Here is a 26,132-nt window from a genome sequence, read left to right as displayed (position 1 = left end):
CAACCCTTCCTTCATTCCAAAAGTATATGATGCCTGCGACAGATAACCCCCCAAGAGCACAGAAACCATGAACTACCCCCTCACTTCTGGGTATAAACCCCGGCCTTGATATCATCCAAAAGCTTCCGATTAAGTGGCTCCCATCCAAGGGCTTCCTGGGTCTTCTTGCTTGAAGTCGGGTTATCCATGCTCATAACGAAGGACATGAAGCTGTCAACGCTCCCCGCTTCTTCAAGAGTCTTGGAGGCAGCAGGGAGACCTAGACTATGACCAATGGCTTCAGCAATATCTTTCATGGCGACACCCTCCTCGCCCACAGCATGGTACATGCTTCCAGCAACACCTTTCTCTAGAGCAAGTCGGTAGAGCCGAGCCGCATCCAGACGATGAACAGCAGGCCAGCGGTTCAACCCTGCATCGATGTAGATAGCATTACCCTGTGAACGGGCCAGAGAAGCAAGCCTATCCATGAACGCATGGTCCTCAGCGCCGTGTACAGTAGGCGGCAGACGGGTGACACAAGCACGCACGTTTTGCTCAGCAAGATCGGAAACGACCTTCTCATTCTGCGCGCGGATCTTCATTGGATCTTCGTAATCAATGACTTCGTCTTCGGTGCTGACTTTCCCCTTGGTCAGCCCCAAGGTGCCGGAGGTAGTGACCAGAGGCTTGTTGGTACCTTTCAGGACCGAGCCTATAGTTTCGATTGTCTTTTTCTCGTCAAGGCAGTTCTGTGCATATTTGCTGAAGTCGTGGTCGAATGCAAGGTTGATCACGCCGTCAGCCTCGCTGGCTCCTTGCTTGATGATCTCGGGATCTCGAAAGGAACCGCGGAGTACTCTGACGCCTTTCGCTGTCAGCGCAGCGGCGCCCTCGTCAGAGCGGGCTAGACCTGTGACCGTGTGGCCGGTAGTTATGAGTTCATTGACAACTGCTCTGCCTATAAAGCCGGTGGCTCCAGTCACGAAGACATGCATAGTGAGGATGGTTATGGTGAGGGAGGTTGACGAAGCGTGAAGGTTAGAAGGTTAAAGTCGGAAGGAGAGGCATTTGAATACAAATGTATAAGATCTTGAAGCATGCAATTGAACACGACGAAGGATACACAGCAATCACTCTTTATAGATCGAGCCCATCGATGAATTAATCAGCCATGTACAACTCCAGGGCTCGGACCTAACATTGCTTAACTCCTATTAGTCTTACGATTGATGCTAGCTATTCCTTCGTCCCGCCTGTAACTATTGACTAATGTCCGAGGTGAAATCCCCGGAGGTTATCTCTGCGGCTCGAAGCCAATCAGACCACCACGTCCGGGTTCGGAGTTAAGCACATCAACGGCGTACCGACCGGGTACGAATGTCCCATTCCTTCACGACGTATCTTTCGCAGCCTAGTATCTGGGAAAACACTGGGGGAAAGTCGCGCTTACCGAGCGGCCTCGGGCACCTGGGCAAACACTCGTCCGGCAAGCGGATCCGCCGCGTGGAAGTAAGATCCCATGTTCGTTTTATGGGGATGAGATTCGGCCCCAATTCTGGATTATGGTCTATTGTATGCAATAGCGGACATGGCACTGCTAATCCTAAATTTAAATCCAATCCGACTGCCAACCTCGATTCGAATCTTCTTCTGCAATATATCGACTTCTCAAACGGCAAAGAGTTAATCTGGAGCGTAATCAATTCCCTCCGTGGAGACAATATCTTCCATGTCCTGGCAGATGAGTAAAGCCTTCACTGCGCCGCAGGTGTCTAAAGTGGAGAAGATGGCAAGTGGAATGGTGGTGTTGATGTGGATTGGAGATTGCTGTGGGCTAGGGAATTTATGAGTATCATTCCAGGGTGTAATCGAGGGCTGGAAAATATGCAGAGGTATAATTCGCTGATGGCCGTGATGGAAGATTCGATTCATATACAAAATGTAACATAATATACCTCTGAAGAAAGCCAGAAGAGAACATTGGTATCAAAACCCTCACAACGCCGGGGAATGCTCAAATCAAACTTTTAGGAAGAGATGATCATTTTCCACATAAGATGGACAGATATATGAATATAGAACAAGAGAATTAAGAGAAAAAGGATGCAGACAAATTTTTAGGAAGCCGTTCATTGCCTCGAGTTGTTGTGCTCGTAGTTGAACGGCGTGGGGAAGTGCATGCTAGCGCTTAACCCGAACGGATCTGTGTCCAGCATTGGCTCGTACTGACCGAGCAGCTGATTTGCATTGCTGAAATCGTTCGGCGTGCCCTCGCCTGGTGGTTGGCTGAAACCGGACATGTTGTGAGAGCCCGAGGCGACGGACTGCGGGGTGAATCCAGGGACATAAGATGCTGAGCCGTCGTGGTCCTCGTCGACCATATCGGCCTGGGCATCATATTCTTGTTCTGCTTGAAAAGTCAGCTGGGGAAGAACTAAATAGTAAAGGAGGTGAAGACAGGCTTACCGAGCTGATCGTAGTGTTTCTGGAATGGGGAGGGATAGTAAGCAGCCGCGACCCGCGCACCGCGAGGACCCATAGCTCCACCACGGGACTGGGGTTTTGGATCTGACGGCTCAGTCTGCGGCATGCTAATTGCCGGCGGCGACGTCTGACTGAAAGTCCGGGGTTGGGGGAGGAGCTGGGGCCGTCCCTCGACAGGTGACATGGCGCCCTGGAAGCCGAAGCCGGGGGACTTGGCATGTGAGGGCGAGGAAACGTGGGAGGTCGGGGTTGCTTGGAACTGCGGCGACGGGATCCCGTATGCGCCTTCCCGCTGCGACATGCCGAAAGTCTCGGGCTTCGAGGCGATGCCGGCGGGGTGTCGCTGGTTCGGACGGGCCCCCGCGCTAGGCGCTGCCTTTGGGGGCATTGGGTTCGCCTTGGGAGGAGCGCCCGGCGCCCCTGTTTTCAGGCGTAGTTCGGCCTGTACATCGATGCCTTGGGGTTGGGTGTTAGTCGAGATTTGGACCAGAGGTTCGGGTAGGGACCGTACCTTTTTCAAGAAGGATCCGCTCCAGCAGGGAGTTCTTATACCGCAGCATTAGACATTCATCGGCGGCGCTGCGATGGCTCTGCTGCAGACTCTGCAGAGATTCCTCATTGCGCTTGATGGTGGTCTCTAGCTGACGGATATACTCCGTCCTGCGTTCTCGGAAGGCCGCCTGGGCCTGCCGGTTGCGCTGCTTTCGCTCTTCCGAGGTGGCATATATCTGAAGAGGGTTAGTATACAGTTCAAAGATAACGACATCGGGTTATAGGACAGTGACACAAGGGAGAAAATGCGGGGCCCCAGATTTGAAAAAAATGTTACGTACAGGTTTCCTGCCTCCCTTCCTCTTCTGAGTCTGCGCAGCGTCCTGAGTTAAGGGTTCGGCTTCTGGATCTGGTGTCGACACGGTCGAACTGACGGAACCATCCGGACCAGGTTCATGTTTAGGGACGATTGAGTCCATGGCCATATCACTATGGTCAACCATCGCGACCATTATATAATCTAATTCAAGCCTGTAGGCGGCCCTCCGCACACGGAACAGACACAGCCAGTTTTCCCCGCGTTGCCGGACCTCCTGGCCGGCAAAAAAAGGAGAAAAAAAAAAGAAAATGGAAAAAAAGGATAAAAAGGATAAAAGGGGATAAGACACGCGCGGCTAAGGTAGAAGGGACGTGCGAGATAGAGGGAATTCAAGTGACATAAAAGAAAACGGAAATTATGAGAAAGAAAGAGTCAGAGGAATTGAGATAAAAGAGAAAAGAAAAATACCTGTGTAAAGCAATTGACTAAAAAAAAAAAAAAAAAGTCTGTCCGGTCAGGAGGGGCTCTCTCGCGTACCTTAAACTCTTTGACTTTTTTCCCTTTTTTCTTTTTCTTTTTCTTTTCTCTTTTTTTCCTTTTTCTTTCGTTTGGTTCTTGGGGTTCCACGTTTACTTGAATGGCCTTATCCTTTTCCAACATCTCCACAAGACCTTTGTGGGGTTCTCTGTTTCAGTGTAATGTTGTAATGTAATATTGGTTCTCAAGTGCAATTTGTATTTGCAACTTGAATGTTGTATACAATTTGCAGCAATTCGTAACTTGCAACTTGCAACTTGCAAGAAAACATTGAAGTTGTCCGCGGAGAACCCTGAACGTGGAAGTCATGCGCCAGTATAGCCGATACCGGACATAGGACAGATCATCCCATCCTTCCAAGGTTGACCATCTTAACCTAGTATCGACTTAGGTATTCAAGTATTGACTCGGTATTGGCCATCGGATCTTCGGTGTCCTCCGCCCTATTCAGATGCCACATGACCTTATGGGCCCTGACCCATTGGGGCACCTAGAAGCGAATCACACGCCACTCTCGACCGGTTGCCCTCGGAGACCCAATGAAGGATCATCGTGGGATGACGCCCCTTCCCCGGACTTGGAAGGAATGCACTGCGGATTTCTCTTGCATGGAACAGCCCGGTTGAAATTATGCGGGGGGTATGTGTTTGCCAAGGATCCAATGCTCACGCTTTCATCTGGTCTGGACTTATGATCTCATGGCGGAAGGATGTGCGGAGGAGGTTGTTTACCGGTGTACGATTTGGAGCTAGATCTTATACCTTCTGTGCTTGGACTTGCCAGATCTCGTCAGCATACATATGTCGGTACTTTGTACATGGACAGGGTACATGGGCCAAGTCTCGACTTAAAAGACCGTGCCCTTGGGCAAATTGTAGAGAACACTCGAGTCTTATTTTAGATATCAGGGTCCAAGGTTATTTCTACTTATAAATCATGCCGAATACAATATACTAGCACATCCTATACAGTATACTCCGTAGTAATCTACTACTACGTTTTCCGTACCTAGGCAAAATGTAAACCCTCGGCGATCGGCATTGCCCCCGCCAAAACACCCGTCACATGTCAACCTCATCTCCAGACTTTCTTTTTACCTCCAAAAAATTAAGCTTCACCCCGACCGGGCCGTATCTTCAATTGAGAATCAGACTTGCTTATTCTTATTGCGCAATATGGCTACCCCCTTGCCTAAGGACCGCCCCGATGAGGCTCCCACCGTGACGACACCACAAGATTCTCAGCCGCCAAACACCAATGCCGCACCGGCACCAGAACCAGCACCCGCGCAATCGCAGCAAGGAGTCGCAAATGACGACGATGAAGACTCAGACTTCGATGAGCTAGATGGTAACACATACCCGCCTCCCTTCCTTACCCCGCCCCCTCACACCCCTCCACGCGGAATGATCCGAAAACACTCACACGTACAGATGTCCTCGACGACTTCAACAAACCCAAACCCGCTCCTCCCGCAAACCCACCCGCACCCTCCGCCACCAAACCTGATCCCTCAACAGGAGCTACACATCCAGACTTCGACGAAGATGCCTTCCTCAAGCAACTCGAACAAGACATGGCGAACATGATGGGAGGCGGCGGCGCTGGAAGCAGCTCAGACCCCAACTTCCAAGCAACGGTCGACCAAGGTGCCGACGTATTCGCGAAACAGCTCGAAGAGAGCGGGATCCCGCCAGGCGATTTCCTTAAACAGCTCCTCGCCGACGTGATGGCCGAGGAGGGCGGTTCCGGAGCCGGAGCTTCAGCAGAGAATCTCGCGGCTGCCGCAGCCGCGGCCGGCATTTCTGCTCCTAGCACCCAGGGCTCCTCTAGTACGCCAGCTGTGGGCGCAGGTGCGGAGCAACCCACCGACTCGTTCAACGACGCCATCAAGCGCACAATGGGCCGCATGAAGGAAAGCGGTGATAAAGCTACTGCCGCGGCAAGTAATGAAGACGATATCTCGGAGGATATGCTGGCGCAGCTGCTTAAGGCTGTTGAGGCGGGGGCAGCGGGTGCTGGTGAAGATGGAGACCTATCTAAGATGTTCATGGGCATGATGGAGCAGTTGTCTAACAAGGAGATGCTGTATGAGCCAATGAAGGAGTTGGATGTCAAGTTTGGGCCGTGGATTGAGAAAAATAAGAACAGTGGCAAGGTTTCGGCGGAGGATATGGAGCGGTTTGAGACGCAGGCGCGGGTTGTTAAGCAGATTGTGGAGAAGTTCGAGGAGAAGAGCTTCTCGGATGATGATCCCAAGTGTCGAGAGTATGTGTGGGAGAGGATGCAGGAGGTGAGTCGTTCTACATTTGGATCGAGAGATCTTCTTTCGATTTTCATGCTGACTATGTCTTCAGATGCAAGCGGCTGGAAGCCCACCTGAGGAACTCGTTTCGAACCCCCTCATGGAGGACCTGGGAGGTGCGGCGGCTGGAGCTGGCGGAGTGCCTGATTGCCCGCAGCAGTGATATGATCTTGAAAATGTATGATTGAATCTTAAAAGGAACAAATCGCCTTGGTGCCGAGGCTTGCTTGTTTCCTTTGTCACTCATACACCGTCTGTGTATTGTACATATGCAACCCACGTCGATATACCCTTATTTACTTTATATACATACCCGTATTCCCGTCTCGCCCAACCCAAGTGGAAACAAAAACGCCACCCAATGCAATGCCTCGCAAAGGAAAATCAACACTAAACCCGTAGCCCTAGCCCGCTCATGACATGTCCATATCCTGAGGCTGCGACTGAGGCTGACAATGAGACTGGCATTGGTTCCCCTGAGGCTCCGACAATCCCATGAATATATCATCGTACTCATCATCGCTAAACGAACCCGGCCCATTACGCCGTAAATCACCAACTCTCCCAGGAACCCGACTCTGAGTCTCCCTGAGAGCCATCTCCATGGCCTCCTCCTGAGACATGAACTCATCAAGTGCATGAACGTCATCTACCCAAGCTCCAAAGTCAGCAAGTACTCTTAGCATAGTGCATAATACAGTCCATATCCACCAGTCTTCATCCACACACCATATTCACATATCGAACAACCGAAACCAAAAGAAACCAGAAACCAACATACCAGGAAGCATATCATCTTCATCCACCTCCGCCTCAAACCCCGCAATAACACCCTCCCCATCCCTCGCCATACTCTCCTCCCACCTCCTCCGATCAGCAAGATGCTCCATACGCATCATCTGCTCTCCGCGCGCCTCAAAGCGGCCATGGTCACGCTCATTACGCACCCGATTGAGGAACATCTTACGCGTTTTCGAGCGCGCCAGACCCGCCGCGCCCTGGAGCGGGTTCGCGATCGTAGAGGCGTATCGCGCTTCGTATTTCGGCTTTTGGCGGGTTGGCGAGGAGGGCGAGGTGGGTGTCTGAGTGTGGAGAAGGAATGGGTTTGATGAGGTAGGTGTTGTGGAGGCGGAGGCGGACGCGTTGAACTGCATTGGGATTGGGGAGTGGTGGTTCTGTACGTGTCGCGCGAGTGGCTCGGTCTGGATGTTGAAGGTAGGTGGCGGGTTGCTGAATGGGTTTGGTGCTGGGCTTTGCGACGCGCTTTGGATGCTGCGCGTCGGGGACATGGTCCATATAGGTGGAGTCGTGTTGTGCTTTCTGAGCGGGGAGGAGCGGGCTGGGGTGTAGTGGGTTTGGCGGAAGGGGGTTTGGGGGGATTGTGTTGCGAACATTGTGTAGATGGTGGATGGTGGATGGTTATATGGGGTTGTCTGGCGTATCCGTGGGTCGGATGCGGAAGTCGGTTGCGTCAGTTGGCTGGTCTTCGGTCTTCAAGGTGTTTAATTGATTTCTCCGGGGCTATTATGTATGTAGATATATCGTATTGATTGAGAGTGAATAAGGTAAGTGGTTTTACTCTGTCGAGGTCTGAGAGATAAAGTCCCTGTCAGGACACGCTAATTTAGCGCGTTCTGACCCCTTGCATTGTAAGTGGTGGTACGGAGTATGGAGCATGCATATCGCCATGTTATCTCGATTGATATCCCAACAATGATCCAACTAGTAGCATCACTTAATCCTCTTTCCAATTCATCTATTTCAAACAGTCCATCCACTATGATATCTACAGCAAGGCAAGAATTCCAGCTAGTACCGCAATGCCAGCAGCAAATCCGCTTGCTTTGACGGCTACCGCAGAATTCTCACTACTATCTTCATCATCACTGGGATCCTCTTCAGTGACAACTTTCAGACATGTCAGCTGAGAAGCCGTCTTGTCCACAAGACTGCTGTTGTCATTTCCGGTGAAGACCGTGAGGACGGGTGTAATCTTATAGGCCTCGTCATAAAGAGCCGTTGCTGTGTTGTCGTTCTGCAGAGTATACATTAACCACTGCATATATTAGACACGAATATAATTCCACTTACCAGAGCAGTGACACTCGCAATCTCCATCAACTGATCAGACTTGGGCTGAATAGGCCAGCAGTCTGAGGAATTCTTAACAGCGTTGAGATCACCAAGCGACTTAACAGTGAAATTCCCAAGGTTGCCACCATTACCGAATCCATTGCACTCATCGAGAGAGGCACTCTTTAATTCTCGCTCGAGGCTTGTGCAGACATTTCCATCAGCCTCGTCAGCTAATTCCGTTGCCTTCTCCGTGAGCCTTTCGATGCATGTGTTGTCAATGACATCGGAACAGCTACCGCTCGCAGCGCGGACATCGTTTCCATTTTGGTTGAATTTCTTAGACGGAGCATCGTTGAAGACGACAACACAGCCGGACAAGTCCCTGGTCTCTACGTCCGAGGGTGTGCCCAGGTAATATAACGACTTGAAGGAACGTGTGGGCTTGTCATTGTCATTGCCAGCCAGCCCATCAGACACATTTACACCTTTCACGAGGGAGAAACCCTCAAGAGGCGATGGAACGTCGCGGATGCGGGATAGTCCGATACCAAGGAAGGTATTATCTTCCACTGTGCAGCGGTCATTGATACCTTCTTTGGGACATGACACTTCGTCGCAGCCTACAAGGGTAGAGGAGAGTTCTCCGTCTGCAAGGGTGGAAGAAACGAATAGAGAAAGGGCAAGAGCGAGCGTGGATGGTTTGAGCTGCATGATTGTCTTTGTTGTATAAATGTGAGCTGGATATGGTATCGCGATATGAGGGGAACCAGTCTAATATCAGAGAAACTTCTATATCTCCCATCGGCGAGGAGCCTTTATTAGTTATACGCTTTCCTATGCCAACTTATGCCTTCGCAAGAAAAGTGAGCATAAGTCCATAGTTGGGCACCTCTGACATCATTTGCGGTGGCTTACATGCTTGGCTGGTTGGGGCTGTCGTGCCCGTCGTTTGGGGGCGGTTTCAAAGGATACATAGTTCACCTTGGCTGATTGGGTGTGTCGCGGAGTACTTATTGATGGCTTGCTTGTATGGTTGGGGGTGTTCCTTGTTAGTGTCTCCAACCTATAATCCACGTGCTGACCTGGTTGGGGGCGTTTCTTCTTAGAGGCTTCAACTTACTGTTTTGCTTGGCTGGTTGGGGGCGATGATTTCGAGAGGCCATCTCATGTTGTGGTTGCAGCGGATTTCTTGGCAGCGAGTGCCGATCTCTTGACGCTTACTTTCCAGCCCTCAACTTGGAACAGCCCTGGAGGGCTGTGGACCTGGACAAACCTTGGAAGCTCTCAGGATAGGGCTAGGAGAAAGGGAGAAAGTACGATGGCAATGCACTCAGTCCATAGCCATGTTGCCTATACAGTACACACGGCTGATCCAGGTACGCCTTCATATGAGATAGGTAGTCGACTCTCTAATAATTGGAAGTCCTCACTGGTCTTGCTTCATGATCATTGGATTTATAAATCATATCTCTGTGGTGTGAGGCTGGTGCAGACCTGTAATAAAGCTAGACCATCCCAAACATTCCTACACGGCCTATACGAAGAACCACGCTGATTGGAAACACTACACATTTGCCTCCCAGCTGGGGGCACGGGTCGACCGCCAGATTGATAGCGCCTGCCCTTCTGGGAACAGCAAGAGTCGGGGGTACCGAGTGGACGAGTGTGGTCCTGGGGGAGAAAGATGCTCAAGTGATCAGTTGAGGGTGGAATGCATCGCGTCGATCAATCGGCGAGGATACAGATCGAGATCGGATGTCGATCTTAATCCACATTGTTACCAAAGTTTGCTAGCATATAGAACGTAATATTGTGGATTGTTTCACTGATTGGATTCATTTGCCTTGAATTACATACATACGGATCAGAACAGATCAAGATAGAAGGGACCTTTGCAGCACCAACACTGTACAATCTGACGTCTGATGCTGCGAAAGGTAAAAGAATAGGATATTGGTCAAGGCATAATGGAGTTCACCACAGGACAACACTAAGGGCTTAGATACGGGGAATCAAAAATAGATAACAGGCATAATGGGAAAGTGGTGCCGTATTTTTGTCAGTCGCGCAGGGGATCGAAAGTCGCGATCACGAAAAAAAGGAATGTGGTGGTTGCCGAAAAAAGATAAAATCGCTCAAATGGATGCACAGATATTCAATCTATAATGAACGGAGGGGATGGGTGTGAAAACGCCCGAAAAGGAAAAAAGCAATTTTGCAACCGAAGAAAAACGCAACCCTGAGCTCGCATACCCTGTCCGTAGCGCCTGATAAAAGCATGAAGATCGTACAAGAATTACACTTCGACGAGTGTCAAGTCAACACAGTACGCTTAGAAGTTGGACGCCGCGTTGACAGGACCAGGGTTGTGATACTGGTCTAGTGTGTTCTTGAAGGGGGTGTTGCCGGCCGGACTGGGGGCCTTCTCGCGAGGGCCGGAGCCCACAGCGGTGCCACCCATCAGATCGTCCTCATCACCGAATTGCTCATTGCGCTTCTTGTGGATTCTCCAGAAAACCAAGCCCAAGGCACCGATAAGGATAGCACCACCGACACCCACCACGACACCGATGATGATCTTCTTGTCCGAAGAAGACACACCGCTAGAGCCGGAACCCTTATCGGCGTTAAGAGAAGGTTCGGCAACGGGGGTGGAGGTGGTGGTCATCACGTTGGCGACGGTGGATCCATCACTGGTCGCGTAGGAAGTGATGGTCTTCACAACGGGGGTCTGACTAGTAGTGGTGCTCCTAGACGAAGTGGTGCTATCGCCATCGGAACTTGATGTGGAGGTGGGCTCAGTGTTGGAAGTGGTTGAAGGGACGGTGGGTTCGGGAGTGGAAGAGGGCGATGCTGAAGTGGTAGGGTCGGTGGTGGTAGGGTCAGCGGTGGAAGAAGTCGAGGTGGTAGTAGGCTCATTGCTGGTAGTTGATTCTTCTGTAGAGGTCTCTTTAGAGGATGTGGAAGTTGATGAAGTCGTTGGTGTTGTTTCAGGCGCTTCTGAAGTCGAAGAGGAAGTGGTCTCAGTGGTGAGATCGGATACGATGTTGGAGACACCAGCACTCTGAGCTGCGACCGCAGTCAACAGCAGAGCCTGTATGAAGAGCGAGAGGCTGGATAGACGCATGGTTGGGATAATGAACGTGAGTACAGAGTAACGAAAGAATTTGACCTGAAGTCAAGAGGATAAAGAGGAAAAAGCAGGAAAATGAAAAAGGAGTCAAAGCGAAAAGGCGAGCCTTGGGCAGTGTTGTTTTGTCCCGAACTTTGGAAGACGCTAGTCCTGATTAGATCACACTAGTCTCAGGCGACCCAGTCTAACGTGTTTTCTATTGAATCATCAGCCAATCAGAGTGGCAGATTCCTCGGCGCGTGGATTGAGTCTGGACGTTTGACCGCTTGTGGTTACAATTGTCTTAAAATAAGATTTGATTTTTAACAAAAATAAACCTTAGAAGAAAGTGGTAGAGGGAGAGAAAGAGACTCTTATAATGAAGTCAGTGAGTTAACGAGTAAATGACTGACTACACATATCCATGGATATTTTAGGTGCCTATATAGCCCTAGAGATCAGAAAGAAAGAAAACTCTGAATATGTGGGCTGAACATGTGTTGACGACGTACTCCGTACCCCTCGCTTCCTGCTCCATATTTAGCACATCTCCCATGATCTGCCTCTGATCTTCCACATTATTGGCATTGGCATAAAATCGCTGTATGACATCTTGCATAAATGCTACCCTGTCACCACAGGTCGCCTAATGAATGGTTGACATCTTCCTACAAAATATCTGGTCTGCAGGGATTTTCGCGCTGTGTCATGTCACACTAATCTCTCGGGTACCTGGTCGCCCCTTTTTCGACTCATCGTTTCATAAAAAGCCCACACAGCCGGAGATGACCTAAAAATCGGAATCCTTTTGCCCCTAACCCCAATCAGTCCATGTGGCGTGCCGCTGACAGCCTACAAATACGTTTTGGGCTTCCTGCTATTTCTGCCCAGGTGCCCAGGTGGAACCTTCTAGGGTCTGCTTAGTTACCTGTTGTCGGGTCAGGGACAACGTCGGGAAGACCTCGGAAATGTGCATTATAGAAGGCACTCTCTATGGACCTCTCCTCGATACCTTTCTCTTTCAGTCTTGCCCTTCACCGATTCATTTCCGAAAATAACATTGCACGCCTCCCGGCAAGTATCCTAGCCGAGATGAGCGGTTATGTATTGATCCCGGTTCTGACAGGCGTCACAGACCGGTCGATCTCGACGTTTCGCATCTACTGCGTAGATATGAGGCAAATGTACGGAGCATAGTAACTTCGTTCCAATGGAGTACTATTAACCATAACGTCCAAAAGAATCCTCTTACCTACCCGGAGAGCCCTGCCTTAACTGCATGGCCACTTTCCTTATATCCGTCCCATCCGCCCACATTTTCTCCACATCCAGGTGGCTCTAGTACTAATAGTGGAATATAGTACGGAGTACTCCGTACATAGTTATTATTTCCCTCCGTGTTGAGTTAGCGAGACAATGATATGGGCCTTTGGCAAGGGTATTTGGAGATATCGAGATTATTTGGATATACAACCATACGTCTGGGACATTAGCGAAAGCCACTACCGATTTTCCAACCATGTCTAGACATGGGACCTAGCAAAGAGCCCTGGTGACGCAATGGAAGCGGAGTAGGATTTTTAGGGGCCATCACGACAACCGGGCTTTTGCCCAACAGAGAATGTAATGTACTCGGGCATAGTTTTGAAGATACGCATATTGTGGTAGTGCTTCTTATCCTTCTGGCTATATACAGAACTGATAAAGGGGATATCTAAGAAGACATCTAAAGGACTACAAGAACGACTACTCAAAGACAGCAAAAGAAGAACAACTAGAACAACTATGATAAGGCCATACAAGGGCTAGCTATTCTTATATATTACCTAGGTATAACTCAAATAGGAAGACAGAGAAAGGTGGTGAAGGCCGTACCGCGATTAGGTCGGTTGTCGTGACGGTCCCTATAAACCCTCGTATTGGAGTCTCTACTTCAAGAGTCTCTCCTACAGCACATAAATAGAAAGTTTAACGGAGGCCTCATTTGGACCTCATTTGGACCTTGCTTTGTGGTCACAAGTGAAAGCTTTGGTTCTTCGCAGTGACAAGGGCCAAATCCTATAATAACCATACAATAAGATAGAAATCGTGGTAGTTTGTTTGTCTCAAGGTCTATTTCTTTGTCCACTTCCCAGGAATAGAATCTTTCTTTATTCTTCCCTTTCGCTCCTCGAGAGATCTTAACATAAATGCATTCTTCTTCCTATCTCAACCTCGCCTCAACAGCCTTGCAACTGCCCAGTTGCTGCGGACATTCAGCGTCCATCATTCACCGTCAGAGCTTTCAGCATACTCAGAATTCATATCCACACGAGTTCATTGCATTCATCTACCCGATCAACCCTTCTACAAGTGAATTCTACCACGAGTCTTACGAGAGAAGCATGGCCGAGACACGCTCTCCTCCCGAGGTCACTACAGCCTCGCTTCCTGTCCTCGACGTTCACTACGAACATAAATTCAGGGATTACGATCTCTCAGGTATTACGCATATCGTCGTCCAGTGAGTGTCATGCTGAATTATGTGCACATAGGCTTGCAATGAGTACTAACGTGAACTAGTCTGTCTGATACACACATCAAAAACATCATCAATTCTAATACCGATATCTCCAATGAGTACAACAACCAATGTTACTTGGATATTGTCGAGAAGATTCTCTCCGTGACGTTCTTCGGAAACGAAAACCAGCTGGAATGGCTCGGCTCCGAGCGCCATGGTGGACGCAAGTTTGTTGCATTCACCAACATCAAAAATGAAGAGAAGTGGGTTCAGAACCAGAGCCTGAGATACGGAAAGCTGAAAGTGGTTGAGGTCATGTTCATGCGGGCCAACCCTCGGGAAACACAGAAGATCTTCTGGAGGCCTGCCAGAAAAATCGTCTTTCGTCGTGTCCTGATTAAAGTGCGTAATTCGGTTGAGAGGGCCCGGGTTCGAGTTGGTACAGCACGAGCGGGTGTGATCTCTCAGAAACTGGCCTATAGGCTGCGAAAGGGTTCGGCTTCAGCATGATCGGCTTGTTGGTATTTGGGACTCGGTTAGACAAGTACAAATGGTTCGCAGTGATAGAATCCATCGTGATTGTACTCTCTTCATTCGTATACTCTGTCTGAGCGAATAGTCTGCGTAGACCGGTCGTAAATATTCAGAGGAATTCGCTATCAAGGTGCATCCAAAGTAACAATCTTGCAGCACACCCTCGAGAGTGATCCCGAGACTCGATATATATGCCCCAGTTATTGGTCCCAGCCTAGCTGCATATGTAAACAGCTGGAAATAGTAGAAGGGGCAAGACAATGATTCAAATCAAGTTCACTCTCCGGATGAAACAAGGAATGCATCGCAGGGAGTGTGAAAGTGCATCCCACTGTATACCCGGTGTCGACAAAAGCGCCAAAAGAAGCAATTTTCCAGATTTCCGCAGGGTGGAAAAACAGCATATGTATCGTATTCAATGTGGGTATCATCAGTTTCCTTATCAAACAAGCGCCAGTGTATCAAAATTTGTTCCGCGGGTTTCCCTTCATCTGGTCCTTCAGCTCTTCTTTGAAATGATTAAAGAATTTCCTGTACTCGAAATCTAACCAGAACAGATCAGCCACACTATTCACAAAATGCTGATGCCAAACATACCTTGTCCCTCGAGTTTGGTGCCTCCCTGCTCCTCCGGAGGCACCCCGTACCTGATATGTTGGACTTTTTGGTGAACTCGGCCCACCATACGATGGAAGATCGGACTTCGAAGGAGCTGCGTAGGCGAGATTAGAATGCACACTCAAGAACAAATATATCGATATTGGAACAACGTACTCGAACGGTGAGCCAGACCTAAAATGGAACAATGTCAGTGAAGATCGGAGTGGCGATAGCAAAAGCACTTACCTCCATACTTCGGAGCAAGAGATTCAAAACCATCTTGCAGTTCTTTAATAATCGACCATGGGCTTCAAGTGCAGCTGATATGAAGAACAAGTCGAAGGTTGAGATGGAAGAAAAACAGTCCTGGGGTCTCGATCGTCATAAGATGCCATTAGTCATCCTCCCCGCGGCCCCGCGAGTGAAGCTTTCGTGAATCATCCCGAGATGACGGATTTACAACCTGGGTTATGACTTTTTCTCCACAGAGTCACTTCTTAAACGGCTAGCGATGGTCGTGTGGCTTTGTCAACATCCTGCCTCCGAATCCTAACCGACGATGGCGAGTGGCGCTGAACAAACTTCACCAGTGACTCAGTTCTTTGCTATCCAGTTAAGAAAATACATTTCTCTCACAACGCCCAGAGAATGACCAAAGGTTGCTATACCTGCCGACGACGTCGCATTATCTGCGACAATGGCCAACCCACCTGTCGAAAGTGTCGAGATGCGGGGAAAGAATGTCTGGGGTATCAGAAACCGCTCGTTTGGGTCAAGGGTGGTGTGGCTAGTCGAGGAAAGATGATGGGCCGCAGTTTTGATGACCTAGAAACACCGCCTAGCAAGCCAAAGCGCCAGCCAGCTGCCGAACCGTATGATTCGACTACGACGAGCAGCGGATTCGGCTTTTTGTCTATCGCCGAATCCCCATCCGATGCCGAATCGCACAGCTCTGGGACCCAACCTAGTCCGGAGACTGATGCATGGACTTTCGAGACGGAGAACCCAACATTTGGGGGAGAAATTGCGCACTTGGGGGTCAATCCAGCCGAGGAACAGGACACCTCAATTGTTCATGTTCCTCGAGGCACTCCTCCTGCCGACTATATTCCAACGCCGTGGGGACTGGTAGATCCACTGCTCAAAGATCTCAGCCGGTTATCAAGGTACTACGTACATCATTGTGAGACTTCCCCAATGAATTATCCGTGGGCTTCGCTGACAATTACTCGTAAGACAATCAATATATGGTGAACGACTTCGCCCTTTACTCCCAACACAAAAATCCCTTCCGAGATCTTGCTGCGCTGGTCAATCATTCTCCTGTTCTCGCTAGCAGCATCGCTGCCCTTGGGGCTGTTCATTGCTCCATTGTATCAGAATCGGACTCTTCTGTCCTACCATGGTCATCGGGCAATCTGTCGATGTCAGTAGAGGAGATTGAAGATATTGTCGCGCCGGCAAGTTCTCGAAAGCCCACTTCGCAAGCCTACCATCATTTCTTGGAGTACAAGCAGCGTGCCCTTCGCCAATTATCTATGGATCTCCATAACCCGGCGATGCAGAAGGACGGCAGGACCTTGGCTGCTATTGTCTTGCTTGCCTTCATAGACATATTTGAGTCTGGCAGCGGGGCCTGGAGTTATCATATTGAGGGCGCGAAGAAGCTTCTCAAGGACCGACCTGAAAATGGCCCGGGACAAGGGATTCTCGATGACCTGGACGCCTTTGCCCTTGACGGGTGTTTAATGTAAGATTCGGGTCTTTGCTTATAGCGAAAAGTATTTGCTGACCGTGCAGAATGGAAATCATGGGATCAACACTAGCTCGCCCAGGCGCGCTCTCAAAGCCCTTTTACTCTTCATCCATGGGCCCAGAGATCCTCAAACGCCTCGAAGAAAATTCTTGGGTCGGATGTCCCGCCTATCTCCTAGAGGTGATTTTCTTCCTCCACGCCCTCTGGTACCCAGACTCCGAAGTCGCCGCCATAACTCCCCAACCAACAGCGCTGCCAAATGCAATCCAACACAGTCAGCCTCTCACCCTCGACTCATTCGCAAGTCTCCTCCAGGGAATCCGCGACTTCGACCCAATAGCCTGGAGCCAAGAAATGCAAAATGTCTTCTTCATCCCAAACCTAACCTACCGTCTCGCTCTTGCAACCTCCTACCAAAACGCTGTCTACCTTTACACCAGCCGCCTCCTCTCACGCGCCAGAGAAGGCTTCTCGCCCCCCTGGGCAGATGTAGGCCTCCCGCTCGACCATAAACTCATCGCCACGAACCTCATCACGCAAATCTGCCTCATCCCAGATTCAGACCCCCACTTCAAATGTCTCATCTGGCCCACCTTCATCGCAGGTGCAGAATGTCGCCCTTCGCAGCGGGGTCTTATCCTTGAAAAGCTCGGCTCGCTCTTTGAGGCCCTGACGAGTGTTAATGTCCGCAATGCTGCGTGGGTCCTGCGTCTCATGTGGCAGAAACAAGATCTCAAGCGCCAGGAGTGTCAGAATCTTTCCGGTGAACAGGGCTATGATAATAATGATTATGATATTGAGTTTGACTGGATCGAGGAGCTGGATAATACGCGCCTCGACTGGTTGTTCATCTAATTTGTGTGGAAAACAATGGAGATTTTATATCCACGGCACAGGGTCCTGAGCCCTGGAGGTCCCTCACCTTTATGACTAATGTCTACTTGTACCTACCTACCTATATATACCTATCGATTAGTACATTATTTAAGATCACTTTGCTTGGGATACGAAGTGTTTCATTATGGAACTCAACATATATAAGGATTGTAGGGAGACCGTAGAGTGATGATTTGTGAGAAGGGAAAATCGGGTATATGATCTCTCAGCCTATAACAGAGGAAGAGGAAGAGGAAGGAGAAGAAGAAGAAGAAGAAGAAGAAGAAGAAGAAGAAGAAGAAGAAGAAGAAGAAGAAGAAGAGCAAGAAAAAGAAGAGTCGAGAAAGTGTATGCTAAGAGGAGAAGGGATGTACTTCGAAGAGGAATGAAGCAAGTAGAAGAAAATCACAATGAAAATGAGGTAAAACCAAAAATGCCACTGCAAGGAAGCAAAGGAGCCAAGACAATAGACGCAATGAGAAAGATGAGGATATCGAAGGAAAGTACCTATGTCCGAATTTGTCCAAGAAAGAAACAGATATAAGAGAAAGGGGAAATGAGGACGCAGGCATATCAGCCTTGATTGCATGTTTTTCAAAGACAATCAACAGTCAACGTCAATAAACCCAGATCACTTACCAGAAACCAGGGAAGGAAGAAATGAAAATAGCCAAACAGAGTCTCGTTGTGATGCTTCAGGCCAAATCAGGGATATATAGCAGCAGGCGACATAGCAAACGACAAGGGAAAGGAAAATCGGTATTCTGAATAGGCAGGCAATGAAAGAACAAAGTATGCGCTCCCTTCCAAATCTAAATGCAAACATGTTTCCCTAGCAAAAAGAAAAAAGACACAAACAAACAGAAGAACACGCTTGTCACTGGAATATGCAAAAGGTAGAAAAACCGATATGCTGGATGAGATCCCATCTTTGTGCGAATGCCCGTGCATAGAAGAGAAATGAAAAATAAAAGCCGAGGAGACAGGTGGAGGCGGTGCTCCATGTTCAAAGGGGATCGCGAGGTGTAGGGTAAAGCAGTACAGGAAAGTGGGAGTCGGGTTTTGATACCAACAAAACCGAAAGGCAATTTGGCACGGGTGGATATATGGATCTATGGATCGCAAGAGGCGTAAGTTCTTATTCGATGTCACTAGAACACCGCGGCAAGACCATTCTTCGAATGACGTCTGCTGAATCGCTTCTTTCCTTTCGTTGACTCGGTGTCGGTGGCCTGCTGTTTCACCAGATGATTCCGACCTGATGATGGTTCCTTCTGCATGTCGGAGGTGCGGTCTAGTGTATTGGCGGGACTAGGAAAACCAGAGGAAAGGTCTCGGAATGCATCATCGGAGAAGCCTGCACTTTGTTGCTGTGATGCCATCTCCCGGGACCTGTCCAATGCGTCCAGCCATTCTTGTACCTGGAGTGCTGTGGCGCCGATGTTGCTTGATGATGGCTTGGGGTCCTCGAAAACATAATGTTTCTCTCTCTGTGGGGTTTCGATTAGATGGAATATTTTGACTGATAAAGGGATGGACTACATACCGTGTCCACAATCCAGGATGAAATTCCTTTAGAATCCGTAGTACTTCTGTAACTTGTCCCCGGAGCAAGCAGGGGAATCTCAAGCTTGATCTTCTTATCATCACCACCCGAAGCGGCCAGGATGATCCGCCCGGATGTTGTGACCATAACCAACCGCTGACGTTTCTTTGTGGCGCTTCCTGTAAAGAAACGAGAGAACTTCCTGGGTGCCTCGAACTCGCCACTGCTGTTCTTGGACGTCGGACTGTGTGAAGCAGCAGAAGACAGAACAACCAAATTACCCAATTTCAAGATCCGCTCGTTGGATTTGCTTAGTACCGGTGACCACTCGATATCGAGCTGACTCGGCGGGGGTAGCTCGGTTACCACTCGTGGAAGGTGGCGGGAACTGGCATTTGGTGCGTTCGAGGGTGCAGTGGAGATGACAGGAGGCATACTCTCCCCGTTTTTGTTGTCATTGAGTTTTATGGGATCGCGTGCGGGGGGTACATAGGCCTTCAAGCGGGGTGCCTTCTGTTTCCATAGATCTGGACCCCATGTGATGCCGTCAAAGAATTCATGGTTCTTGATGTGTTCGATCTGAAGACGCCGAGCAGGCTCTAGGACGAGAAGACGTTCGACAAGATCACGTGCAACAGTAGGAAATCCAATTGGGAACTCGTAGTCGAGTGCCACAATTTTCTGGAAGGTCTGGTACTCATTTCCAGCCTTGAACGGTGGACGACCGGCCAAGAGCTGGTAGATGATGCAGCCGAAAGCCCAGAGGTCACTGGCTTTGCATGCATTCTTGTCGGTCAACAGCTCGGGGCTGACATACTCCGCAGTGCCGACGAAAGAGCTCGCCCGCTCTTCCTGTGGAAGCTCGGCCGAGTCAAGAGGAAGAATGCCATTCGCATTGGGATCAGCCCGTGGAGTCTTGAGCATCTTTGCCGTCCCGAAATCAGTGATCTTGACGTGCATCCCGCTGTCAAGTAACACATTTTCCGGCTTCAGGTCTCGGTGGATGACACCGCGCTTGTGCATATAGTCTATCGTGTCAAGAATCTGGGCGCTATAGAATCTTGTACACTCCTCGTCAAATGTGGTCATCCGTTTGAGAACACCAAGCAGTTCTCCTCCTTTGCACAAGTCCAGCACGAAATAGAGCGACTGCTCGTCCTGGAAGGTGTAATATAGCCGTACAATACCCGGGTGATCGGTCAGGCGGTTGAGCGTATCCTTCTCAATGTTCACGTATTTAACTTTTCTCTCCTTGATAATGTGTCGTTTGTCAAGGATCTTAATAGCGTATTCCTTCAAAGTCTGCCGGTCCGTTGCGAAGACGACCGTACTGTAAGAACCTTCGCCGAGAGTACTCCCAAACGAGAAATCTCGAACGCCCTTCTTGATATACCGAGAGACAGTTTGGCCGTTGGCATCCACCTCCTGTCTCACAGAGACCGCGGCGCCACGCTCTTGCCAATCCTCGCTACTCGCCATTGGGCCGTTTTCTGCCATATAAGACGTTCGCGGCATCTGAGACGCGCCGCCACTTCTTGCTTGCGCTCGAGACGACTGACGCATCACCGCCGGGCCGTTGCCCGGGATCTGCGCGGTCCGGTAGGATCGGTCGCTGTGGGAGTTGTCGCGCGCCAGAACACCGGCATGTAATGCCGACGAGCCTCCTCGTGTGTCTAATCGCGCCTGAGACCCAGATTGGGATGAAGCACCGGAGTCGGTTCGAATGCGGTACGTATTATCACGGGGGAGGACCGAGGTCGCTGAGCCATTCACGTATACGGAGGAAAGGGGTCGGTTGGGGTTCGGAGGTGTTGAGAGGGGTGGAGCCGAGTACGGCTGGTATGTGCCTGATTGCACTGGTGGTATCTCGGTGGAGGCTTGGGAGAATGAAGTATGACGATCGTCTGTCACTGGGACTTCGATGGGTGCAGGAGGAAAGGCAGAGGGGTGTTCGTCATGTGCGGGATTGTGTTGTGTTGATACCGAACCGTCCGGCCCTCCGAGTGGGCTGGAGCCTGTTGACCCAGCGGTCGCATCCTCCGTTGGGAGAGGCGAATCGTCTGGATTGGCTATCCGGAGCCCTCCCAGAGTCTGGGACAGGTTGAGATCCCCGTTCATGGCGGAGATTTTGAGGGTTGGCAGCGACCGGAGATGTGCCGAGGGGTTCAGGGGAAAGGGGAAGCAAGGTCGAAAGGTCAACGAAAGACAGGCTATCGGGAATGCAGCGGAGGCATGGTCCGAGGAAGAGTTGGGGGAAAAAAGACAGATGTGAGCGAGTGAGAGAGAGTCGACGTTGGAGAGAGGGGGGAAGGATCAACAGGAGGCTCCGTAGAAATTGGGTCTAGTGTCGAGGGGCTGAGCCTGACTTGACTATTAATATTTTCTCCAGGGCTTTTCCTAGATAATCAGAAAGAAAGAGAAAGATACGGAGTACAAAAGGGGATATATGTTATTTTAATCCCTTTTGGTGAGATGGAATGGGTATGTATGATTTGTCCAGTTTCGAGTTGACATACCTAGGTAGATTTACACACTTTACTGATTTATAGCATTTACATGTACTGGTTTATATCATTTACTGATTTACTGATTTACTATTACAGTGATCAAAAGGGTCGGTATTGCAACATATGTCCGCATATCCTGGTCGAGGTTTCTTAAACTGTGAAGATACGCGACTTCCTCTAAGACACGATGTTTCTATATACGGGACCTCCAGCTCTGTGCAACTGAATATAATCCATCCCTGAAAACATGATCAGACGGCCCCCAACCATCGTTGCCCTGGACGAAAATGATGTTGAATATCACCTCCAGAGGATCTACATCCGTCATACCTTGACTGGTGCATTCGAGCAGCTGCACTTAGACGAGAGCTGCGATGAAACGGACCGATCCCCCAGCTCCTGTATCTCTACGGATTCTGATGTGGACATTGACACCACAGGCCTGAGTCAAGCAGGATCATGTTTTGAGTCTACTTCTCCAAAAGACAGGGGTTATGCTTTTAAAGATGCAATTGCACACAACTCCGTGACAAAGTCATGCCTCAAATCCCCTATCCCAAATCAACAGTCCTCGTTACAAGTGGCAACTCCTACTCGAGTGAATTCGCAAGCAGATCGGTCTGTTGACCCACCGCGACTGAAGGTGAAATTCGCTTTGTCACCGCAGGAACTTGAACTTCATAGCAAGGCCCCTCTTGAAGAAGAAACAGGTATGTTAACCTCCCGAAGTTGAAAGTTCGGCTCCATCTAACGATCTTTTCCCCGACAGATCGAGGCTGCCACGGAGAAAATCACCGGCCAAGCCACACAGATGCTATATATACACCCATGTCTATTGACTCGCCAGCTTCGACGCAGGTTTCATTCTTGTCGTGCGGTGTGTCGTCAAGTCCAGCCACCGCAAGCGTCCCACCCCGGGATCTAACATTAGCGTCTACTATGTCTTACGAGGCAGTCTTGGCCGAGGGGGCAATCTCGCCAACTAGTGCGGCCAATAGCATTGGCGAGGACAGTGGTTCTCACACCTAAATCGTCATCTAGGAGCTCTATCAAGATATCTTTGATGCTTGAAATTGGTGGCTTTATTTTCTAGCGGTTTGGCCGCTTTGATTCACCATGAGCTGCCCCAGCGGGGTTTCTATTGGTAACAATGGCTTTGTATTAGCCCAGTCTACTCTAATTCTGTATATTTATGGTATGATGTTCCTCGCTCCGAGACCCCGTGACCCCAAGGGGAACAGATAGAAGTACGAAATAATATTTATTCCCATGAGATACTGAACCAGCCTCACGCATAAGCAGTTCAGACTAACATGCCACAAGAAATATCAAAAATAACTCCCCAAGCCTTGGCCCAGACTACAATGTCTCATGTTAAAATGCAAAAGAAGCGATCTAGAATATCAGTAAACAATTCATATCTGAAACAACGATATCGGCAACCCAAATCTATCAATAGTTCAGTGGAGAAGAACCACAAACCTGGCTGCCTCCAAATCTGACGCGGCCATGGCAGTGCCCTTTCACCATTGAACACATCTTACTACGAGAATGGTGTGAACTCCCCGCCCTACGTCACTCCGCATTGATTATATGCACTTGGGCTTACTCGGATCCTTTTTTTTTTTTTTTTTTTTTTGCTTTTGCCTGCAGGAAATGCCGCTTGGATTGTACATGTTCGATCCTCGATACGATTGGTTCACGGTAGACCCGTTCTCTGCGAGTGTATCCACTACGCCACCGCGTAGAATAACCTTGAACTGCCTTGTGTTCCGGGAAATTTCCGTGTGTGGTTGATGCTGAGACAGCGTTTGCTGGTAGAATGCCCGGGTTGGATCCAGGGGTCTGTGATTCAAGGGGTTTGGGTTTCTGGGTTCATGAATGGGCATGGCTCGGATAGGGAGGCTCTTGCGGTGTGTGTGGGTTAGTCGATTGTCTGGTTGGTGATCTGCATTTGTGGCGAGTGTAACTGGAGGGGGCAATGGTATTGGTGGGGTGTCGAGGTTGGATGGGAATGCCACGAAGCACTCAACCCATATAGGGCGAGATCTGCTTAGCTGTGATATTTCCAAGGTTATCCCTCGAATGGCTTGACTGGATTATCCAGAACTTCTGGTGAGGAGCCTGAGGCTGGGGGGTGTGGCATGGGTCACGTAGAATAGTCACGTGTTAGATTATCGAAAAGTGCTTTTTACTTGGAATGGTAAGTAGTTCATCAGTCAACTAAATGAAATTAAAATGAGCAATCGCACATGTCAAGGCAGTCTAAAAAAGTGTATCAAGAGCGAGTCCCGACTCCCAGCTAATGGAAGAGGGAATAGGTAGATGATAAGGTGAAGAGGGTTGGATGGTGTTAAGTAACAAGATAAAACGCCAACAAGGATTGATCGTCTTCCAGATGCCGCTTCAAATGCTCTGTCGTGTATAGTTTTTCCATGACGGTATGAGCTCGTTTCAATTGTATCAAAATAATGGAGAGGAAAAAAAAAAAGAACCCTTCACTTCAGACAAGAATGGTGGGACAAGTTAAAAAGAAATAAGGGGGAATTATCTACTGCTTCTTGGCGAAAATCTGGGCACCGTCAACCAAGCGGCGCTCGGTGTTCTGGCGACCGTTAACGAAGTCGGGGTAGTTGAGGGTCAACTCAACAGCACCGTTGACAATGTTGTCAACAGCCTCGACACCGAGCATGAAGGAGTGGTCCTGGTTGCCGACCTCGTAGCGCCAGCTGCCGAAGCGGCCACGGGACCAGATACCCTTCTCCTGGAGCTTGGGGAGAATCTGGGTGAGAGCACCCTCACGCTCCAGGGTGGGGGTAGGGTAACCGTGGTCGAAGCGGCGGTGGTAGGTGGAGACAATCTCATCACCGGGCTGGAGCATCTGGGTGTTGACGAGACCCTGGATAGACTCGGCAAGAAGGGTCTCGTTGTTGACGGGCTTCATAGATGATTCGGAAACCTCCAACATGACGGACCAGTAGGGACCCTCCTGAGGCTCGGTGCTCTTAGGCTTGGAGCCGTCGGCGAGCTGAATGGTGGGCAACTTCTTGGAGGCCTCGGGCTGATTGTGGGGGGAGTAGTTCGAGAAGATGGTGGCACGGTAGAATGGGCAGTCATTCTCGGGGAAGTACAGCCAGCACTTGTCGCCGATGCGGTCGGGACGGGCACCACGGATACCAACACCGATGACGTGGGTGGAGGAGTAGAAGAGCTGCTTGGTGAGGGGCATGAGCTCGGTATCGTTCATAGCCTCGGCGAGGTAGTCGACGGCCATGGTGGAGACCAGCTTTCCGTAACCAATGGTGGTGCCATCGGCGAGGGTGACGGTCTTGTTGTAGGCGTTGACCTTCTCGACCTTGTTCTTGGGGCCGTAGCGGGTGTTCTCCTTGGGGATAGTGTTGGCAACAGCAATCCAGATACCACCGGTACCATCGCGGGCGGGGAAACGGAAAGTAGCGTTGGGACCCCAGTTACCGGCGGTCTTGTTGAGGATGACGTTGGTGGTCACAGCCTTGACATTGGGGGCAGCGACACGCTCACCGAGCCAAGCGCATTGCATCTAAACATAATTGATCAGCATTGTTTCTGTTTTCTAGGGGAAAAAAGAAGTCAAACTTACCTTGGTGGTGGGAACGGCCCAGACCTTGTAGTTGTAGGGTCTCATGAAGAGGTCGGCAATACCAGTACCCATCATGCGGACGATCCACTCATCGAAGTCCTTGGGCTTGGTGTTGGAAACACGGGCCTCGAGAGCAGCATCAATCATGCCGTCAATGCACTTCACCTGCTCCTCCTTGGGCAGCATGGAGATGTTGTTCTGGAAGGGGTAGGGGACCCATTGCTCCTGGCAGCGAACGTAGGAGATACGCTCGTGGGTGTACCAATCCTCCTCCTTGGGGAGGGCCTCGTCGATGCAGTCATCGAAGTACTTGTAGTGGGAGAAGATAACGTGACCGCCGACATCGTAAAGCTGTGAACTAGATTAGCGGTGTAAACATTGACAATTGAGACCAAATCGCAACTTACGAAACCTTCGGGGGTAACATCAGTGGAAGCCAAACCACCAGGGGTCTCGTTAGAGTCGATAATCATCCACGAGGGGCCATTCTGTACACTCAATTAGCTTTTTGATTCCCGGGATACCCCTCCCCCTTTTTTTTTTGGTGCCCCTCTCCGACACAGTAAATATTCCAGGGCACAAAGACTTACAATCTGGTTCAAACGTTTGGCGGCACCCAAACCAGTTGGGCCAGCACCAATGACGAGAACGTCAACAGAACTGTGAAGCAATTGTTAGGAGATGATGGATGTCAAGGTGTGGAAGTTCTTACATGTCGGGGTGGGTCATTCTGCCTTGTAGGAGGTCCTGAAAGCTGGGGACTCGTTTGAATGTCTTGCGGGCGACGTTCAGCATAGAAGCACAGCTGCAGGAATCTGCAGAATATTAGGAGGGGAACGGAGGGATAATAAAGGGCAAGGAAGCGGAGGAACCAAAGAAGAAGG

The 26,132-nt window shown here is 49.9% G+C and overlaps 12 protein-coding genes across 12 annotated transcripts; 4 read left to right on the top strand and 8 right to left on the bottom strand.

Annotated features, from left to right (window-relative positions):
• Positions 1-80: 80 nt before the first annotated feature.
• On the bottom strand, positions 81-977 carry N7489_006767 (SDR family oxidoreductase; the record flags this gene model as incomplete). The annotated part of the gene is made up of 1 exon (XM_056712517.1): positions 81-977. One exon carries the CDS (start codon positions 975-977, stop codon positions 81-83), a length of 897 nt encoding a protein of 298 aa, XP_056566232.1.
• Positions 978-2,111: 1,134 nt separating this feature from the next.
• N7489_006766 (bZIP transcription factor) lies at positions 2,112-3,470 on the bottom strand (the record flags this gene model as incomplete). The annotated part of the gene is made up of 4 exons (XM_056712516.1): positions 2,112-2,389; positions 2,449-2,922; positions 2,978-3,194; positions 3,300-3,470. The coding sequence occupies 4 exons, from the start codon at positions 3,468-3,470 to the stop codon at positions 2,112-2,114; spliced, it is 1,140 nt and encodes a 379-aa protein (XP_056566231.1).
• Positions 3,471-4,989: 1,519 nt separating this feature from the next.
• On the top strand, positions 4,990-6,282 carry pex19 (putative peroxisomal membrane protein receptor Pex19; the record flags this gene model as incomplete). Its single annotated transcript, XM_056712515.1, has 3 exons — positions 4,990-5,164; positions 5,248-6,107; positions 6,172-6,282. The coding sequence occupies 3 exons, from the start codon at positions 4,990-4,992 to the stop codon at positions 6,280-6,282; spliced, it is 1,146 nt and encodes a 381-aa protein (XP_056566230.1).
• A 250-nt stretch (positions 6,283-6,532) lies between these two features.
• N7489_006764 (uncharacterized protein) lies at positions 6,533-7,513 on the bottom strand (the record flags this gene model as incomplete). Its single annotated transcript, XM_056712514.1, has 2 exons — positions 6,533-6,768; positions 6,901-7,513. 2 exons carry the CDS (start codon positions 7,511-7,513, stop codon positions 6,533-6,535), a joined length of 849 nt encoding a protein of 282 aa, XP_056566229.1.
• Positions 7,514-7,905: 392 nt separating this feature from the next.
• Positions 7,906-8,906, bottom strand: N7489_006763 (uncharacterized protein; the record flags this gene model as incomplete). The annotated part of the gene is made up of 2 exons (XM_056712513.1): positions 7,906-8,154; positions 8,211-8,906. 2 exons carry the CDS (start codon positions 8,904-8,906, stop codon positions 7,906-7,908), a joined length of 945 nt encoding a protein of 314 aa, XP_056566228.1.
• A 1,621-nt stretch (positions 8,907-10,527) lies between these two features.
• midA (putative cell wall protein) lies at positions 10,528-11,322 on the bottom strand (the record flags this gene model as incomplete). Its single annotated transcript, XM_056712512.1, has 1 exon — positions 10,528-11,322. The coding sequence occupies one exon, from the start codon at positions 11,320-11,322 to the stop codon at positions 10,528-10,530; it is 795 nt and encodes a 264-aa protein (XP_056566227.1).
• Positions 11,323-13,496: 2,174 nt separating this feature from the next.
• N7489_006761 (uncharacterized protein) lies at positions 13,497-14,320 on the top strand (the record flags this gene model as incomplete). Its single annotated transcript, XM_056712511.1, has 2 exons — positions 13,497-13,810; positions 13,870-14,320. 2 exons carry the CDS (start codon positions 13,497-13,499, stop codon positions 14,318-14,320), a joined length of 765 nt encoding a protein of 254 aa, XP_056566226.1.
• A 485-nt stretch (positions 14,321-14,805) lies between these two features.
• On the bottom strand, positions 14,806-15,223 carry N7489_006760 (uncharacterized protein; the record flags this gene model as incomplete). Its single annotated transcript, XM_056712510.1, has 4 exons — positions 14,806-14,888; positions 14,942-15,056; positions 15,119-15,136; positions 15,191-15,223. The coding sequence occupies 4 exons, from the start codon at positions 15,221-15,223 to the stop codon at positions 14,806-14,808; spliced, it is 249 nt and encodes an 82-aa protein (XP_056566225.1).
• Positions 15,224-15,592: 369 nt separating this feature from the next.
• Positions 15,593-17,555, top strand: N7489_006759 (Zn(II)2Cys6 transcription factor; the record flags this gene model as incomplete). Its single annotated transcript, XM_056712509.1, has 3 exons — positions 15,593-16,127; positions 16,181-16,694; positions 16,745-17,555. The coding sequence occupies 3 exons, from the start codon at positions 15,593-15,595 to the stop codon at positions 17,553-17,555; spliced, it is 1,860 nt and encodes a 619-aa protein (XP_056566224.1).
• A 1,172-nt stretch (positions 17,556-18,727) lies between these two features.
• N7489_006758 (PDPK1 family serine/threonine-protein kinase) lies at positions 18,728-21,240 on the bottom strand (the record flags this gene model as incomplete). The annotated part of the gene is made up of 2 exons (XM_056712508.1): positions 18,728-19,066; positions 19,123-21,240. The coding sequence occupies 2 exons, from the start codon at positions 21,238-21,240 to the stop codon at positions 18,728-18,730; spliced, it is 2,457 nt and encodes an 818-aa protein (XP_056566223.1).
• Positions 21,241-21,876: 636 nt separating this feature from the next.
• Positions 21,877-22,658, top strand: N7489_006757 (uncharacterized protein; the record flags this gene model as incomplete). Its single annotated transcript, XM_056712507.1, has 2 exons — positions 21,877-22,339; positions 22,399-22,658. The coding sequence occupies 2 exons, from the start codon at positions 21,877-21,879 to the stop codon at positions 22,656-22,658; spliced, it is 723 nt and encodes a 240-aa protein (XP_056566222.1).
• A 1,522-nt stretch (positions 22,659-24,180) lies between these two features.
• N7489_006756 (protoporphyrinogen/coproporphyrinogen oxidase) lies at positions 24,181-26,043 on the bottom strand (the record flags this gene model as incomplete). The annotated part of the gene is made up of 5 exons (XM_056712506.1): positions 24,181-25,188; positions 25,249-25,599; positions 25,656-25,736; positions 25,839-25,908; positions 25,961-26,043. 5 exons carry the CDS (start codon positions 26,041-26,043, stop codon positions 24,181-24,183), a joined length of 1,593 nt encoding a protein of 530 aa, XP_056566221.1.
• Between the last annotated feature and the right edge of the window lie 89 nt (positions 26,044-26,132).

The sequence above is a fragment of the Penicillium chrysogenum genome (assembly GCF_028827035.1).
Source record: "Penicillium chrysogenum strain IBT 35668 chromosome Unknown utg000004l_segment0_segment0, whole genome shotgun sequence".
NCBI lineage: Eukaryota > Fungi > Ascomycota > Eurotiomycetes > Eurotiales > Aspergillaceae > Penicillium > Penicillium chrysogenum.
The sequence above is the reverse complement of the archived record's forward strand: the minus strand, read 5'-3'. Positions and strand labels throughout refer to the sequence as shown.